Here is a 19,988-nt window from a genome sequence, read left to right as displayed (position 1 = left end):
CGAAGGGGCCTCAGCTCCCATCAGCGAGCTTAGCATCGTGCTCACGTAAGCCCTTCAGTCCGCTCCTTCCACTCCCTCAGGAAGACCCAGGATCCGAAGGTTCTTCCTTCGTGCTCTGTTTTCTAGGGCCTCAATCCTTTCAATGCACTTTTTGTGGAGCGCCTCGTGCGTCTGTGTTTTGACCGCCAGGCCCAGGATCTCGTCTTCATTATCCGTCACCTTCTGCTCCACCACACGGAGCTCCGTCTCCTGGGTCCTTTGTGCCTCCTTAAGCCCCTCAATTGCCTGTAGCATCGGGGTCAGCACCTCCTTCTTAAGTAGCTCCACACACCTTCTTAAGAATTCGTCTTGATCGGGCCCCCATGTCGCCTGGGCTTTCTCCGCCGCCATCTTGCTTCTTTTTTCCTCCTGTCCCTTTCCTCGAGGATTCTTCGCGATGTAGCCACCGCCGCCGATATTTTTCTGTTTCGTTGGGGGGGACTCCCTGTTAACTCACCCCACACCGGGTCTCGTCCTGAAAAAATTTCCCGTTGGGGCTCTTAAAAGAGCCCGAAGGTCCGTTTGAGCTGGAGCCGCTGAAACGTGCGGCTTAGCTGGGCATCGCCGCAACCGGAAGTCTCCCCCAGCCACTTATATATACCCCCAATTCTTCCCTCCCCTTCCACATCCGGAAGCAGCAGTTGCTCCAGCTGCGTATATCCCGGCAATCTAGGGAACCCCTTCCAGACCTTTCGTGCAAAGTCCCTAACCTGCAGATACCTGAACTCACTACCCCTCAGCAGCTCTAACTGTCATGATTATGCACTCCTGCACATAATGAGATAGACAGGCAGTGACAGACACTCAGTACAGCCAAGCAACACACAGGACAGAACACAACCGATCACCAGGCAGAACACTAGAGGGGGGTTTCCCACTATAAAACCTACGAGGCATTAACACTGTGCCTCTTTCCACTGGTGACAACTGTAGTGACAGTCAGGGTGTATATATCAGTTAGCACCTTCTACACGTGGCTCAGAGCTAGTCTGGTCTAGATAGTTATAGTTAGCACGCTTAGATTAGTAGAGTGTCAACCCACAGCGAACTGTTTGCACTGCTCAGCAAGTTCAATAAAGCGTATTGAACTACATCAAAGTATGGAGTCTACTTTCAAGTACTACTGCATCTAGTTGCAGTCCGTGTTACCCCAGGGTGAATAACACAACACTACTCTCTCCCTTAGCTCCTCCAGACTGGCGAACCCTTCCTCCAAATACAAATCCCTCACCTTGACCAGACCCACTTTCCTCCACTATCCACCCCCCCCAGCTCAAACCCATGATTCTCGGACAGCGGCGTTAGCACAGACATCCCATCCACACTAAAATGCCTCCTCAGCTGATCCCATATCTTCACCGTGGACTGCACCACTGGGCTTCCTGAATACCTACTCTGAGCCATTGGCAATGCTGCCGTCACCATAGCCCTCAAACTAGACCCCTTACAAGATTCCTCCTCCATCCTAACCCACTCTACCCCTTCTCCTTCCCCCCACCGCCGCACCTTGTTCACATTCGCCGCCCAATAATAATGAAGGAAGTTTGGCAATGCCAACCCCCCCTGCTGCCTCTGACTCTGTAGCAGGGCCCACCCCACCCTCAGAACCTTGCCCGCCCATACAAAGTCAGAGATGATTGTGTCCCCTTTCCGAAAAAAGGCCTTTGGTATAAAGATCGGAAGTGTCGTGTTAGGTACACTGTTCTAACACTGGCTGCAACTGGATGCAGCTTAGCTGAGAAAAATACTCCAGACCTTGAAGTTAGTTCAATCAGGTTTATTGAACTAATAGCACAGTTAGCACAGTTCTCTGTGAGTTTGACTCTCTGCTAACTTAAGTGTGGTTACTCTGTCTGACTGAACCAGACTAGCTCTTAGCCACGTGCTGGAGGTGTGAGATTGTAACAACACCCTCGACTGACTCGCTAGATGTTCATCAGTGGAAAGAGGCGGAATGTGAGTGCCTCGTGTCTTTTATAGTCAGATCCCACCCCTGAGTGTCCTACCTGCTTATTGGTCATGTCCTGTTCTCTGTGTCCATTAGCTGCTTGTCTGTATATCAATATGTGTGTGTCTGCATATCGTGACATCCCTCCTTTTTTTAATGTTTGGATGACATATGTAAACGTATTTACAAGAATAGGCCAATATTAACATATATACATGCAGTGGATGTGAACATATGTACATGTGAAAACAGCTGTCTAATGCGAGTACACAGAACATAGCAAACAGAACAAATGTTCATAAGTCCAGTCTCTGTGGCTTGCGTCTGATCCTGGTCGACCGCCGGAGAAGTGGTGGTGGGGGCGACAACGCATTGATGGGCGGGATTGAAGTCTGACTGGTGGCCTCGGGAGTAGAGGTATCAGGAGATGGCAAAGCAACAGAAGGAAACGGAGAAGAATGAGGTTGCGGGCAGACAACTTTGCGCATTGCCCGTCTGTTTCATCGCACAACAAAACCATCAGCCAGGCGCACAACATACGAGCGGGGGCAGCCTCTGAACAACGACAGCTTAGCTGGAGCTGACCAGCCTCCATCAGGGATTTTGACCCGAACAGTGTCTGATGGGGATAACACGGGCAAATCGGTGGCATGAGCATCATAGCCCTGTTTTTGCCGGTCTCGGAGTTGCTGCACCTTCTGCAGCACCGGGAGGTGATCCAGGTTGGCACGTGTATGGCTGGAAGTGTTGTTCGCAGGTCCCTGTTCATCAGGAGTTGAGCCAGCGACATGTCAGTGGACAGTGGGGTCACCCTGCACGCAAGCAGCGCAAGGTGAATGTCAGATGCAGAATCCGCGGCCTTGCAGATGAGCTGCTTCACTATGTGCACCCCTTTCTCAACTTTTCCGTTTGACTGCGGATAGTGTGGGCTGGAAGTGGCATGTTTGAACTGATACGACTGGGCAAACAGAGACCATTCTTGGCTGCTGAAGCACGGGCCATTGTCACTCATGACAGTGAGTGGGATACCATGCCTGGAGAACGTCTCCTTACAGGCCTTGACGATGGTCCGAGATGTGAGGTCTGAGAGCTTCACAACTTCAGGGTAATTGGAGAAATAGTCAATAACCATCACGTTGTCATGACCATTCGCACGAAAGAGGTCGATGCCAACCTTGGAACACGGGGAGGTCTCGATTTCATGCTGCTGAAGTGTCTCCTTGTTCTGCGCTGGCTGGAAGCGTTGACAGATCGCACCGTTGAGGACCATGTTCGCGATGTCCTGGCTGATCCCGGGCCAGTAGGCAGCCTGCCTGGCTCTGCATCTGCACTTTTCCACACCCAGGTGGCCCTCATGGATTTGACGGAGCACCAAGCTCTGGAGACTGTGTGGAATTACAATCTGGTCCAGTTTGAGGAGGATACCATCAACCACTGTCAGGTCGTCCTTTACATTGAAAATTTGAGGGCACTGCCCTTTATGCCAGCCATTGGCTAGGTGTTGCATAACACCCTGCAAGAGGGAGTCTTTGGCCGACTCCTCACGGATACGAATCACCTTCTCATCAGATGCCGGGAGGGTGCTAGCACACAGCTGCACCTGTGACTCAATTTGCCGGATAACGTTCAGTGGTTCACTAGGCACGGTGATGGAGTGGGACAGTGTATCAGCAATGATGAGCTCCTTGCCAGGCGTGTAGACCAGGTCAAAGCCGTACCTTCTGAGTTTGAGGAGGATGCGCTGCAACCGAGGCGTCATGTCATTCAGGTCCTTGTGGATAATGTGGACCAGAGGCCTATGATCCGTCTCGACTGTGAATGTCGGCAGGCCGTAGACATAGTCGTGAAACTTGAGAATGCCAGTGAGAAGGCCCAGGCATTCCTTCTCGATTTGTGCATACCTTTGTTTGGTGGGCGTCATTGCCCTTGATGCGTAGGCAACCGGTGCCCAGGATGAAGTGTCATCGCAAGTTGCAGCAGAACCGCACCGATGCCATCCTGGCTCGCATCTGTCGAGATTATCGTTTCCCTGTCCGGGTCGAATAATGCCAAGATGGGTGCAGTGGTGAGCTTGGCTTTCAGCTCCAACCACTGTGCCTGATGGGTTGTCTTCCACTCAAAGGTCATGGACTTCTTCACTAGGTTTCGTAGGGCCATGGTGTGTGAGGCCATGTTTGGGTTGAACTTGCCCAGAAAATTGACCATGCCCAGGAAGCGCAATACCGCCTTCTTGTCTTCCGGGACCTTCATGGCTACGATGGCCTTGACCTTGTCTGCGTCGGGGCACACGCCCTGCTGAGAGATCTGGTCTCCTAGGAACTTGAGTGTCGACATGCCAAAGCAACATTTGGCCCTGTTCAGCTTCAGGCCATTGGCGGGACACAGCAGAATACCTGCTGGAGACGGGAAACATGCTCCTCAGGGGTCGTGGACCATATGGTGACGTCGTCCACGGACACACGAGCCCCTTCGATGCCCTCTATCATCTGCTCCATGATGCGATGAAATATCTCCGATGACGAGACGATGCCGAACGGCTTACGGTTATAGCAGTACCTGCCAAATGGTGAGTTGAAGGTGCAGAGCCTTCTGCTGGACTCATCCAGCTGGATTTGCCAGAATCCATCTGACACATCTAACTTCGTGAAAAATCTTGCATGTGCCATCTCACTGCTGAGTTCCTCCCGCTTCGGGATGGGGTAGTGTTCACGCATTATATTCTGGTTGAGATCCTTGGGACCAATGCAGATGCGCAGGTCTCCAGAGGGTTTTGAACCACCACCATCGAGCTGACCCAGTCAGTCGGTTTGGTTACCCTGGAAATGATCCCCTGCTGCTGCAGCTCCTTGAGCTGTTCCTTCAGGCGCTCCTTCAGTGGAGCGGGGACCCGGCGTGGTGCATGGACCACTGGCTTGGCATCAGGTCGCAGTAGGATCTTGTGCCGATATGGCAAAGTGCCCATCCCGTCAAACACATCTGGATACTGAGCGAGGATGTCATCAATGCCAGCTTGAAGATCCATGTTCCAGGATGTCGTTGAATAAACCCACTGCACCAGGTTTAGCTTTTTACAGGCATGCGTGTCCAGTAGGGATGCCTTCTCCGGCTTGACAATTTCAAACCAGAGCCGTGCATGGGTACTCCGGTTGGAGACGAGTAGATGGCAGGATCCCAGTGCTGTGATGGCATCACCGTTATCGAGCTGGCAGGCTGCTGGAAGGACCTTGGGGGCTTCTTGATGCGTTTGAAGTCTGCCTGTGAGAGGAGGTTGGCAGAAGCACCTGTGTCCAGCTTGAACTGAATGGAGCAGCAGTTGACCTGCATCACCGCACACCATTCGTCCTCCGAATCCACAGCGAGGATGGACTGAATGCGAGATGAGTTCGGTGTGACATGTTCACGTGTAGTAATGATGCCCACTCGGTAGGCGGACTCCCGGCACTCGTCCTATGGATCCGTTGTACTGCCAGGATCAGAATCCTGTAATCGTCGTTGCACATTCTGGACGCGCCGTCGCCGGAATTGGGAGTGCTGGCCCCTGACTGGTGGTGCAGACCTGCACAAGGCTGCATAGAGTCCAGGCTTTCCGCAGTTTAAACATCGCCTGTCTCTTGCAGGGCAGTGTCCCTTTAAGTGGGTGTTGCCACAGTTCGGGCACGTCATGACGTCGGCATTGTGACGCAGTGTACGTCGTCGCACATGCGCAGTGCGGTCGGCAGACGTCTGCACCTGCGCAGTGTGGGTGTCAGCCATTTCGTTATCCCGTTTGCATTGCGCATGCGTGGGGCTCCGGGAAAAGCGCGCGAGATGGCCCCTGTCTTCAATGCTGAGGCGCTGCCTCCGGGAGATGGCCTGCACACTCACTGCCTCGTGGGGGGCAAGTTTATCATTTTCAGCCCATTTGTTTTGGGAATACCGATTTTTTGCGTGCTCCTGCACTGTACATGTTTCAATCGCGACTGGCAGGGTCATATGCTTGATGTTTAAGAGCTGCTCTCTGAGGATCAGAGTGAACTCCAAACACAATTTGGTCTCTGATCATGGAGTCAGCAATATCACCAAAGTTGCAGTACAGCGCGAGCAGGCGGAGGCTAGTTAAGAAGGCATTGAAAGATTCTTTACCTTGAAGACGTTGTTTGAATATGTAGCGCTCGAAGATTTCATTGGTGTCCACTTCACAGTGACTATCGAACTTGTCCAGGATGATCTGAAACTTTGGCTTGTCCTGGCCTTCGGTGAAGTTAAACGAGTTGAAGAGTTCGATGGCTTGAGAGGAGAAGCGCGAGCTTTCTTGCAACCAACGCACCCTCGGGGTCTGAGGCTGCGATGTACAGCAGAAACCTTTGCTTGAATGTCTGCCAGTTGGCACTGAGATTGCCGGAGGTCCTGAGCTGGTAAGGGGCCTGAATCTTCTCCATGGTGCCGGGATACATTTGCTGGTCATCACGGAATGGACTGAGGTAAGCCACCTTAAATTAGTAGTCTCCTGGTATCATGTTGTGTTAGGTACACTGGCCGAACACTGGCTACAACTGGGTGCATCTTAGATGAGACAGATACTCCCGGCCTTGAAGTTAGTTCAATCAGGTTTATTGAACTAATAGCACAGTTAGCACAGTTCTCTGTGAGTTTGACTCTCTGCTAACTTAAGTGTGGTTACTCTGTCTGACTGAACCAGACTAGCCCTTAGCCACATGGTGGAGGTGTGAGATTGTAACAACTCCCTTGACTGACTCTCTCGATGTTCATCAGTGGAAAGAGTCGGAGTGTGAGAGCCCTGTGTCTTTTATAGTCAGATCCCACCCCTGAGTGTCCTGCCTGCTTATTGGTCATGTCCTGTTCTCTGTGTCCATTAGCTGCTTGTCTGTATATCATTATGTGTGTGCCTGCATATCATGACAGGGAGAGCCTGAAAGATAAACAAGAACCTCGACAGAATATTCATTTTCACCACTTGGACCCTCCCCGCCAACGTTAAGTGCAGTGTATCCCACCTCTTAAGATCCCCCCTGGTCTCCTCCACCAGCTTCGTTAAGTTCCACTTATGAAGACCCATCCATTCCGTCGCTACGTGAATCCCCAAGTACCTAAATCTATCCCTCGTTACCGTAAATGGCATCCCCCCTAAATTAGCCCGCTGTGCCAGCTCATTCAACGGGAATACCTCACTTTTCCCTACATTCAGCTTGTATCCCGAGAACCCTACAAACCTCCCCAACAGGCCCATAATTCTTCCCATACTCTCCAATGGATCCGAAACATACAGCAAGAGGTCATCGGCATAGAGCGACACCCGATGCTCCCTCTGTCCCCTCATTATCCCCTGCCACTCTGCCGACCCCCTGAGAGCCATCGCCAATGGCTCTATGGCCAGCGCAAACAGCAGCGGCGACAGAGGGCACCCCTACCTCGTACCCCTGTGTAAGTCAAAGCTTCGTGAGCTCATATCATTCATCCTCACCCTCGCTCTTGGCACCACATACAGCAACCGCACCCATGCCACAAATCTCGGCCCAAACCCAAACCTTCCCAAAACTTTGAACAAGTACCGCCACTCCACCCGATCAAATGCTTTCTCCGCGTCCATGGACACCACCACCTCCGGTACAAGAGCACTCGACGGATTCATCACCACATTCAACAGCCGCCTTATATTACTCGCGAGCTGCCTGCCCTTCATGAAGCCTGTTTGATCTTCGCAACCACCCCTGGGACAACATCCTCCATCCTCCCCGCCAACAACTTAGCCAATACTTTCACATCCATGTCCAATAGTGATATGGGTCTATACGACCCACATTCCACCGGATCCTTCACTTTTTTGGGGATTAGTGTGATTACTGCCTGCATTACCATCTCCGGCAACTCCTCCCTTCTCCAGTGCTTCATAAAACGCCCCCAACAGATGTGGTGACAGGTCCGCCGCAAATTCCTTATAAAATTCTGCCGGGCACCCATCCGGCCCAGGGGCCTTCCCCGACTTCATACCCCTGATACTATCCAGCACCTCCCTCAGCCCCAGGGGCTCCTCTAACGCCTGCCCCTTTGCTTCCTCCACCTAGGGAAATTCCAGCTCATCTCCTCTCCTCCTGGGTCTGCCTCATAAGGTCCCTGGTAATACTCTCTAAATGCCTCATTTATCTTCCCTGGCTCTGACATCACATCCCCAATCCCAGTCCGGGTCTTCAATATTTCCCTGGACGCAGCCTGCCTCCGCAGCTGGTGCGCCAGCATGCGGCTCACCTTCTCCCCATACTCGTATTGCACCCCTCTTGCCCTATGCAGTTGCCCTACCGCCCTCCCCATTGTCAGCCTGTCAAATTGCCCCTGCAACTTTTTTCTCCTTGCCAATCCCTCCACAGTGGGCACCCTCGAATATTCCCTGTCCACCTCCACTATCTCGCTCACTAGATGGTCATGTTCCACCCTCCTTTCCTTATTCGTACGAACCGTAAATGAGATAATTTCTCCCCGGACCACTGCCTTCAGTGCTTCCCAAATAATGCCCGTCGACACCTCCCCATTCTGACTGAACTCCACATAATCCCTAATCGCCAACCGCACCTTATTACAAAAACCTCCCACCACCAACAACCCCGAGTCAAACCTCCACCCCGGCCTCTGCTCTCGTCCTGTACTGAACCAAATATCCAGCCAGTGGGGCGCATGGTCCGAGATAACTATCCCCGCATACTCTTCCCCCTCCACCCCAACCAAAATCTCCCGACTCACTACAAAGTAATCAATCCTCGAATACACCTTATAGATGTGTGAAAAGAAGAAATACTCCCTGCCCCCTGGGTTCTGAAAGCGCCATGGATCCACCATACCCATCCTCTCCATAAACCCTCCCAGCTCCCTTGCCATTCGTACCCTACCCATCGACCTGGGGCTCGATCTATCCACCCTCAGCTCCAGGACACAGTAAAAATTTCCTCCCATGATCACTGGTACGAGGCCAAATCCGGGATTGCTGCCAGCAACCCCCTCATAAAACACACATCATCCCAATTTGGGGCATACACATTTACCAACACTACGGGTGCCCCTTCCAATACCCCACTCACAATCACAAATCTCCCACCTGGATCCCTCACCCCCTTCGCACTCACGAATCCCATTTTTTTACTCATTAAAATTGCCACACCCCTCGATTTCAAATCAAACCCCGAGTGAAAAACGTGCCCGACCCACCCCTTCCTTAACCTAACCTGGTCCTTCACACGGAGGTGTGTCTCCTGCAGAAAGACAACCCCCGCTTTCAAGCTCCTGAGGTGCGTGAACACCCGCAACCTTTTAACCGGCTCATTCAGTCCCCGGACGTTCCACGTTACCACCCCTACCGGAGGCTTGCGCCTCCAATCCCCTCTACCGTCCGTCATCTTCCCCACTTAACTCCTGCCCCTTTAATTCCACTCTGTACCTAGCCCATCCCGTTTTGCCCCTATCTTCACCTTTGACCATGACATCTCTCACCCCCTGCCGCGTCGCAGAAACGCACCCCCCCACACTTTTCCCCTTCCCCTTCTTTCCCCCCCCCCACTTCCCCTTTCCCCCATCCCTCCGGCCACCCCTCTTGGCATTCTCCCTACCACTTCACTTCCGTTCACCAGCATAACCTGCTGGCACGGCTGCCCCTGCCCAAAGGCACATCCTAATGTCCTCCCCCTCCCTCTCCCCCCCCCCCCCCATTCCTCAGCTCAAAGAAGAAGGCCTCCTGCTGGCCTTACCCTCCCCCACCCAAACAAGGGCTTCTCCTGAACTCCAGGTAGCCTTCTCCAAAAGCAAACAAACAGATGTTAAACACAACCAGTCCCATAAAACAGGAAGGAGGATGGGAACATCCATCCCCACATAAACTTTTCACCCCGACAACTTCTTACAATCTCAACATTGAACAGAAACCACCCCCCCACCACAAAAAAAGGCGAAAATCCCCCAATCCCTACACCCACTTCAAACCTGCTCCCGCCCATTACATAGTGCCAGCACCCCGGTTCCCAAGCATTGTCCGCTCAGTTCTCCCCCAGTTTATGCTCCTTAATGAAGTCTTTGGCCGCTTCTGGGGTCTCAAAATAATACTCCCGGCCTCCGAACGTCACCCATAATTTCACCGGGTAGAGCACCCCAAACCTTATCTGCTGTCGGTGCAGCACCGCCTTGGCCTTGTTGAAACCTGCCCGCCATTTTGCCAACTCGGTTCCGATGTCCTGATAAATCTGGACATTATGTCCCTCCCAGTCGCAGCTACACTTCTCCCTGGCCCACCGTAGAATTTTCTTTTTTTCCACACATTTATGGAGTCACACGATCACCGCCCGCGGCGGCTCCCCAGCTCTAGGCTTTTGCCTCAGAGACCTATGCACTTGGTCCACTTCAGGTGCCTTATCTAGCACCCCTTCTGCCACCAGACCCGCCAGCATCCTCGAGACGAACCTCGTGGCACTCACACCTTCCACTCCTTTAGGCAGGCCCACTATTCGCAGGTTCTGTCTTCTCAAGGTATTCTCCTGCTCCTCAACCTTTGCCCTCAGCGTTTTACGAAGGTCTCCTAGGAGTCCCACCTCCGCCTCCAGAGTCACTACACGATCGCTGTGGTCCGAGATCACTCCTTCAATCTCCCAAATCTGTGACCCCTGCACCTCCAAACACCTCTCCATCTGCTCCAAAGTACTCTTCAGGGGTGCCACAGCTTCTGCAATGGCCTTTGCATGATCCTCACGCATTTCTTTCCTCTGTTTATGGAATTCCTCCTTGATAAAAGTCATCAGTTCCTGTATCTGGGGCCTGACAGCTTGCCCCTCCCCCGCCTGCATGCCGGAAGAGACAGTCTGTGAAGCACAAGACTGCTTCAACTTTCCAGCCAAACCTCTCACTGTTTTCTGCCGGGTCTGGTGATCAGAGGACATACTATTCCAGGGGTAAACTACTCCTCTGACATTCACCTACGCCTTTTCATCAAAATACCACCCGGATCTGGGTAAAAAGAGCCCTTTTCTGTGACTTTGAACAGGAACAGCCCTTTATGTGACCAATCACTCCATGGTCACAATCGGAAGTCAGCATAAAGCAATCTTGACATACTCAGTCTTCTTGTAGTTCAGCCATTCACAAAATAAAGTCAGAATGTGTGTCAGATGTATTTGGTATTATCTCACCAGCTATCTCTGATGAGAGGGATGCAGTGGAGCTACTTAATTCATTGCCTCTTCCTCTGCACCTTGGATCTGGATTTTTTTGCTAGCCAACAACCTCCAGTCCTTCCCCTCTCCCCCTTGTGCTTTGGTCTTTCTTCTCCTACAAAGGGTGAAAAAACTAACCTGAGAGTGAGGCGCATATTCACCGGATTGATGCAGTTCATGCAGTGATGATGACTGTGAGAAAGATACATCACAGGGGGAGATAGTAGTGCAGTAATAATGTAATTGGACTCATAATCCAGAGGCCCAGGTGAATGCTCGCGGGCCATGGATTCAAATTCCACCACAGCAGCTGGTGGAATTTAAACTAAATTAATAAAACTGGAATGTAAAGCTAGGCTCACGATCATGACAAGTATCATCGCGTAGTAATAACATAACTGTTTCATAATGTCCTATAGGGAAGGAAATCTGCCATCCTTACTTTGCCTGGGCCACATGTGACTCCAAACCCACGGCAATTTGGCTAGGCGAGTAGATTAATTACCCCCTCAGCCTCTGAAAAGCTCTAGCAAGCCACCCAGTTCATGGGAAATTAAGAATGGGCAAGAGATGCTCTTGCATTTATTATTGCTGATATCAGTTGCTAATTAATAATGCTCTTATTATTATTAGATGCTGGCTTTGCCAAAGGTGCCTGAATCCCATGAAATATATATTTTTTAACTTTAAGGTTCTTTTCTTTTCCAATTAAGGGGCAATTTAGCATGACCAATTCACTTGCCCTGCACATCTTGGGGGTGAGACCCACACAGGCATGGGAGAATGTGTAAACTCCAAAATCCCATGAAAGAATTTAAAAAGTATAAGGCTTGGGATGAACAGCAATGGTAAGTCGATGAATAGGGAAGCGCTGAAATGCATTGAAAGTGATGCTTGGGTGCTGTTTAAAAGTTGTGTGTGTGTGAGGGCTGATGTGATAGAGAATGCTTTGCTAGACAAGTAAGGCATGCTTGAAGGATAAGATGTAGTGAATCAAAAAAACTTTCCTGATCAGGATTAAACCAATTCTTGGATTACATCAAATACTGGGACACAATGCTCCTGCTACTCACCTCCTCAGCCAACACCAACCACTCATTCTTCGTAAAAGTTGTAGGTTTCTTCCTCACAATTCTGGGAAACGTATGTCCCTGTTGCTCTGACTGCACCCAGCATGGATACACCATTAAACCTGACTGCTGCCTTTGCTCTCTGTAAAATCCTTCCGATGCACCACCTTGCGTGGAATCACAGCTAATGCTGGACACTTACTGAACAATCACGATTGTGCTAAGAAAAACAACTCTCGCAGTATAGCTCGATTGTGCTTGCTAGAATCTATGTATATTCACACAGAGAGCTACGCCTTTTGCTTACAGAAAGAACATGCCCAGACATTGTGCCTTTTTCAACTAAACAAAAGCTTAGAGGATAACTGTTCGCTGGTGCATTCCCCATGGCAACACCTTGACCAATTAGAGTTGACTTGCCTGGTTTAAATTTAAACAAAAGCTTGGGGGATAACTGTTTCCAGTGGCATTAAATGGCATTTGAAATTAAACCTATTGTACACATCAGGAGATAAGCAGGCATGTGTCTGACTCCATCAATGGTGGGAATGAAATTTACACAAGTGTGCTCTCAAAAATCTGCAAATGTGATCTGTAGCATGACGGGTCTGCTTGCCATCCACTGCTGTTTGCTTTTGACCCTTTTTGCCATTATTGCTTTCACAAACAGTACTGCAGCAATCTTCCCATGGAATCTCATACAATGGTTACAGCCTGCTGTTAGCCAGTGTTTCATTTCCTGAAACATGAAAGCCATCCTCAATTTGTTTAACTCAATCATTTATAATTTCTGCCTTGCTCCTGTGTTTTTGAATTGTTTACTAATCATTTCTGTCAAAATAGACTGCTGAATGCTGAGTTATTTGGGAACCATGCTACTGAACTGTGACGTAATGCTGTGGTACGAGGACAAACATTCTGCTCATTTACTGGGACTTCTTCTCTGTCCCTTTGTTCCATGCTTGCCAGTATGGCTGAGAAGCATTTTGGATCAGGCATCTTGCACCAAAATTCCCTTTGTTCTGATATAATGCGACACTGCTCCAGTGAAATCAATGGGAAGTATTTGTTAACCCACCTGCCCCATTGCTGTTGTCTATTGATCGAAAGTCTGCTAATAGGACCAGATTGGACCTACGCCTGCTTTAATATTGTGGCCACCTCTACCATAACTGCATTCCCAAAATCACAACTTCATTCTAGATCTCCCCTATCTTGTCCTACCATTCAGCTCTAGTCTTCCATACAATCTCTTCCCTAAAATCTCTTCCCAACTGAGGCCCACATCAGAGGGAAGTAGAAGTATATTTCCATTTTCCTTCTTCCACCGTTTCCGCATCCCACCTTCACCACCGATATCATTTAGAATCATGGAGCAATTTGGGTAATTACAATTCTCCTTTGAACACTGTTAGGTTAATGAATAATAAGGTTGGCCCGAAGATTGTGGGTTTGCATTTCCACGGGCTTTGTTAGAAATATCAGTTTCTTCATTGGTCACAACCACAATCTGGCAGGCTGAGAATTAGTTTTACCTTTGCTGAAGTTTCGAAGCAGCTGACAAATCCATGATCCTTGCAGAACCTTTCCATTTTTCCAGGATTGGCAGCTAAAAACTCGCTCCCTTGATCACATTTGTTTGCCAGTAGGACAACTGAGACAGGTTTGCCATTTGGTAGAGTCAATTTTGAGTCTAAGTCATCTTTCCATTTGGACACCGCCTCAAATGTTGCAGCTCGTGTAACATCGAAGACAATAAATGCTCCAAAGGCCTCTCTGTAATACACTCTTGTCATGTTCCCAAATCGTTCTTGACCTAGAGAAAAAAAAAGACACCAAGATTTACATGAGGGGTGAAGAAAATAAACCCGTTACAAGTGTATAGATAGTTGTTAAGATCAGGCCACATTCAGAGATTTACAAAAGAAGATTGTTTCTGCTCCTTTTCCTTCATTTCTGATGAGCATTAACATATGAATTAGAAATCTCACCGTCTGTGATACGAAATAGAACATATTTAAAATGCGCGTTAAACAACACCAAGTTTGTCAGATTTGCAGTGCATAACTTGCATAACAATCAGCTGGAGCAACGAAGACTAATGAACAAAAATTATTTGACCAGATGCAAAGATTTTAAAAATCAGAACACCATACCCTCTGAAATTTGCTTTGCAATTTCACTCAAATGGTTACTATTGTTGCATAATGTCCTTCTGTGCTTCTGATATCCTCTTTATCATATACATCTACATGTCGCTAGACATCTTAAATGTATAATGCAACATATTTTACTAGTATGTTATTTCTGTTGCAGTGGAGTACTAAAGCAATATTTCATGCACCAGTTCCTTTGGGCATTTGCCTTCCAGAAGTTAGAACAAGCGGATTTGGCCATTGGTTGCAAGGCCGTCACCACAGGATGTTTTGAAAATCACCATTACGCAAGATCATCTGAACTGAAGAGCATAAAGGATAATCAAAGTATGTCACAACAATGCTAGTTATTAAATGATTGCAATGATAAATCCAACTTTGGAGCAATTCTTGTAGCTCATGAATATTCAGCTCCATAGCCCCTTTGTTTAATTCAAAAGTGGAAATCATGGCCAATGTACGTCCAATTTTCTGACATGTGACTCTCCCGTTAGCACAGTCAGAAAACATTGTTACTATTATAATTGCTAATTGTTAACTACACAAAGCATTGTTATAGTATACTTTGCAACAGACATCAACAAATAAATTTCAGTTCGTCGTCTGAACACTAAATTACTGAATAAATGATGCATGATCTATTTGGATTACATAAAATAAATCATCTCAGTAATAAAAAGTCAACAAAATTTATTACAAGGTTTTATCAATGTAATGTCACTGTAAACAACAGCAAGATACAGAGAGTATAGTACAGGACCACTGCTCGGGCACAATGTCCTTCACCACATTTTGAGATATTGAATGAAACATAGCAATAGGAGTAACAATTGGAGTAGCAATAGGGGCAGGCCATTCACCACCTTGAGGGTATTCCATCATTCAGTGAAGTTGTGGCTGATCTGTATCTTAACTCCATCCATCTCCTTTGGCTCCTTTTACACCTCTGGCATGCAAAATGTGTCCATCTCATATTTAAACTTACTCACTTTGCTAGCATCTACTGTTTGTTGGGAGAGAGTTCCACACATTTACTACAATTTGCATGAAGATCTGTTTCCTAAATTTTCTTCTGAATGGTCCTGATTTAAAGGCTAAACGCACTTGTCCTCGGCTTGCCCAACCAATGGAAAAAGTTCTGAAGCAGAAATGTGTTTGCATAGGTAGAAATACAGCCTGCGCTCCTTTCCTCAAACACGGTAGATAAGAAATAGGAGCCGTTATAGGCCATTTGGCTTCTCAAGCCTGTTCAGCCATTCCACTAGATCATGGTTGGTCTTCTATCTTCATGACATTTTCTTGTACTTATCCCCCATATCTCATGATATCTTTAATATGTAGAAATCTATGAATCGCCGTCCTGAATATACTCAATGAATGAGCCTCCACAGTCCACAGCCTCATTATGTATTTCTGGCTGGGATTCCAGACATTGAGAAAACATCTGCACCTCAGAGGAAACACTGTTTGAGTGACAGCTTAGGCTCTCTGAACTCTGCTGTCAATGTCACAGTGTTTGTGGGCACAAGTTAAGTGGTTTCAAGAGTTTGTGGTTTTTGAAACTTCAAAGGGGCTGGATGATTAACACTTTAAATAATGTACAGTCCAGACATTTTTCAAGCATAGGAGAGGTTATCAATGAATTACTTTTTTTCAAAGCTTGACACATCTCCCTTGCACACCATCGTGTTTATTGGTTCTAGAAAGTGTAAGATGAGTCAATAGGCATGGAAGTGCCAAAACTTTGCATGGGGGCATGATATGCCAAAGGGGGTGGTTAGAGGAACATGAGGGACCTGAGTGGGTGTATGGAAGGGCAGAGCTCATCATAGGGAGAGTAAAGGGACATCGAGGGTGGATGAAAAGGCAGAGCTTGGTAGAAGGGATATGAGGGGACATCAGGGTGGATGGAAGTGTAGAGCTCATTATAGTGGGCATGAGGGGACATTGGATGTGGGTGGAATGGCAGAGCTTGTCATGGGGTATGAGAGAAGTGGGTGGACGTGCAGAGCTGGGAATTGGGAGAATAAGGGAAATGGGAGCATGAGGCGGACATTTTTAAACTTACTTCGGGTTTATACTACTCTAAGTGGCCATGAAACACAATTGTTTAAAAACCTGGCCCAACTCCATGAAAATTGTGGAGGAGTAGGACATGCCCACTTCCACAATGGAACGGGCCAAGCTGGGAGTGCCAGAAGTGGGCTTTTGACTCATACCCTTTAAAGGCACTCCAGCCCGGCATTAGACATTAGGATTGGGGTCAGGAATCCTGGAATCAGGACACGCCCACCATTTTTAATGGGCTCTTGAGTCAACTTGACTTTGTGAAAGCCTTTGTCAATACATCCATAGCATTAATATAGTTTGTGAATAGCTGGGCCCAAACTCTGATTCTCGCTGTACCCCATTAATCAAAGCCTGCCAACTTGAGAGTGAGCCCTTTATTCCTAATCTTGGTTTTCTGCCCATTAACCAATTCGCAACCCATGACAGTATATTCAGCAATCACATGTGCTCTAATTTTGCTTATTGACCTCCTGTGTGGTATTGAAAGCCTATTTACACCCTCAAAAAGCTGTACCAAGTTGTCAAATATATTTCTTCTTCATAAATGCATGTAAACTCTGCCATATCCTATTATTAATTTCTAAGTGTCCAGGAATCACATCCTTTATAATAGGTTCTAGCATTTTCCCTACTGCAGATGTCAGGCTAGCAGGTCCATAGTTCCCATTTTCTGTCACCCTCCTTTCTTAAATAGTGGGATTACATTTGGCTATCTTCCAATCTGCAGGAAACTTTCCAGAATCCATAGGATTTTGGAAGATGATAATTGAATGAACCCAATAAATCTTCAGCCTCTTCTTTCAACACTCTGGGATGTAGATCATCAGGCCCAGGGGATTCATTTTTTTTTTCCTACTTTTTTACTAATACTAATTTCTTTCCATTCCTCATTCTTGCTAATCATGGAATGCCTACAGTGCTGAAGTAGGTCATTCAGCCCATCATGTCTGCACCAACCCTCTGAAGGAACACCCTACCTTAGCCCACTCCCCTGCCCTGTCCCTGTAACTCCACCTAACCTTCACATCCCTCTGTATTATGGGGCAATTTTTACCATGGCCAATCCACCTAACCTGCACTTGTTTGGACTGTGGGAGGGAACTGGAGCTCTCAGAAGAAACCCACACAGGCATGGGGAGAACGTGCAAACTCCACACAGTTACCCAAGGCTGGAATTGAACCCGGGTCCCTAGCCTTGTGAGACAAAATTGTTAACCACTGTGCCACCTTCAACAAAGCTTTGACAAAGAGTCATCCAGACTTGAAACATTAGTTCCCTTCTCTCTGTCAGACCTGCTGAGATTGTTCAGTATTCTCATTTTCCCTCAGACTATCCTGAATTTTAGATTCCAATAACTTTTCCCAATGGACTAATATTCTTAAATTAATATAATACCCTTACCAGAACATGACTTAGATTCTAAATTAACAAATGGTTTTATTGAAATAGGACAGGAAAACGAGCAGTCAACAGTATAAAAAAAAGAACCAGTGAATAATTTTAATGTTCAAATGACTTGCTTTGTCCCCATTGATTGGAGTAGATTGTTATCTTCATTACCTGGGCAGTAACCTGCAAGAGCAGTTTGGCCATCTTTAATAGAAGCCAAGATCTTCTTCCTATCAAAATGGTTTCAATTTGTATTCCAGCTTGATTGCTGGATGGTATAATACTAAAACAAAATGTTTTACTTTTGTCTGGATAACAGAAACTAATTCTCCCTGGTAAAATAAATTAATGCTAAAACACAAAGGTAATGGGAAGCTGCATGTCTCACAATGTCATTACATTTCACAAATGGCTGTAATTTTATCATCAGTACCATTAAGTGGATCACCAATCTTTAAGAAAGGCGGGGTTATTTGCCCTAATTTGATTTGTGATAGCTGGAACTACATGTTTCTCCCAGTAAACTATGGCTACATCTTGTAGCCTAATGGTCTGTAACTAATGTGTCAAGCTTAAACACGTCGAATAGTACAAAACGTACATAGCAAGGTGTCACAAAATGCTTCTCAGGAACAAAGTAGTTGAAGTTCATTGGTTCACACGTACATCAAACGGACACAGTTGCTCAGGCTCAAGGGCATCCATGTGTCACCACCTCCTTTAACACAAAGAAAGCAAAGTGAAAGAGTAGAAATTCTCATCTTTATGTTTGAGTTCCAGGAGAGTCAGACTGTCATCCATTCCTTCATATCCCCTTCCGCCTTGACCCATTCCCCTGGGTCAGGGACTCATTAAATATCCAAGGCAGGCTCCTGGTGGGATTCACACCATAGAGGTGCAGCCAGTCAGTGTAAAGAAAGGGAACCCCATCATTGTCGGCAAGCGTGAGTCACGAAGGTAGGCCGGCATGGGTCACGAAGATTGACCAGCGTGCGTCCGGAAGGTCGACCGACGTCGTTCCCGAAGGTTGGCCGATTGGTAAAAATGGGTCCCCGGAAAAAACGATTGAAAAACACTAGTTTACTCCACAACGTGATCCGAATCCGTGGTAATATCCAAAATAGACAAGTGATTGGTAATTGAAATACAGGCTGCTTATTCAATTTCCCACTGTAAACCCTTTGAAGTTAATCTTGGCTGGACTGTAGGTGATTTTCATACTCGGGGTTGGGCTATAGATTCCGTAAAATGGAGACTACTGTGATGGTGTTGCATTCCTAATACACCATTACACTGTATTTTATATATGTAAGTGGGTTGGGGGCGCATGCCCAATTTGTGGCAGTAAACCCCAGTCCAACTTGTTCTTGATTAAAGGGGGCAGCATGGAACTCATGGTGGAACCCCCTCCCCCAAATCTATAATCAACTAATGACATATGTGCAAAATACTATAGCTCTGAGAGTCACCTCCAAAGGAAGAGGGACTGGATGACAGCACAAGGGCTGGTTTAGCACACTGGGCTAAATCGCTGGCTTTTAAAGAAGACCAAGCAGGCCAGCAGCACGGTTCAATTCCTGTACCAGCCTCCCCGAACAGGCGCTGGAATGTGGCGACTAGGGGCTTTTCACAGTAACTTCATTGAAGCCTACTTGTGACAATAAGCGATTTTCATTTCATTTTTTTCATTTTCACAGCTTGAGATTTTTTTGGGATAATATTTTTATTCAAATTTTAACATTTCCAACTGAAATAAACCCCAAACAACCCCACAAACCCACCCACCCCTCCCCCCTACCCATTGGTGACAATTAGCTCTAAAAAATGTAATAAACAGACCCCATCTCTTGTGAAATCCCTCACTTCCCCCCCCCCCCCCCCCCCCCCAGGCAAATTTCACCTTTTCCAAACATAGCTTGAGATTTATGCTGTTGGTCAAAATTACTATGAGTTGCATGAACATATCCAAACACAATAACTGTGCTCACATACTAATTGAAGCATTCAGTAAAAATCAAAGCTTGTTGAAATAAGTGTGTAACTTACTTTCAGTGGATTCTCACCCACATTTAAAACAGAAGAAATGGAGATATACAAAATCCAGACACAGAAGTACACCAGGTAGCATGCTGA

The 19,988-nt window shown here is 47.5% G+C and overlaps 1 protein-coding gene across 2 annotated transcripts in view; it reads right to left on the bottom strand.

Annotated features, from left to right (window-relative positions):
* LOC140391711 (ras-related protein Rab-38-like) overlaps positions 1-19,988 on the bottom strand; it is a 115,142-nt gene that overhangs the window by 51,254 nt on the left and 43,900 nt on the right. For both annotated transcript variants that reach the window (XM_072476477.1, XM_072476475.1), the window contains exon 2: positions 13,775-14,055. In XM_072476477.1, coding sequence (XP_072332578.1) covers positions 13,775-14,055 — 281 coding nt within the window. The remainder of the gene's footprint in view (positions 1-13,774; positions 14,056-19,988) is intronic.

Source organism: Scyliorhinus torazame, chromosome 15 (assembly GCF_047496885.1).
Source record: "Scyliorhinus torazame isolate Kashiwa2021f chromosome 15, sScyTor2.1, whole genome shotgun sequence".
Taxonomy (NCBI): domain Eukaryota; kingdom Metazoa; phylum Chordata; class Chondrichthyes; order Carcharhiniformes; family Scyliorhinidae; genus Scyliorhinus; species Scyliorhinus torazame.
This window is presented reverse-complemented; position numbering and strand designations above follow the sequence as displayed.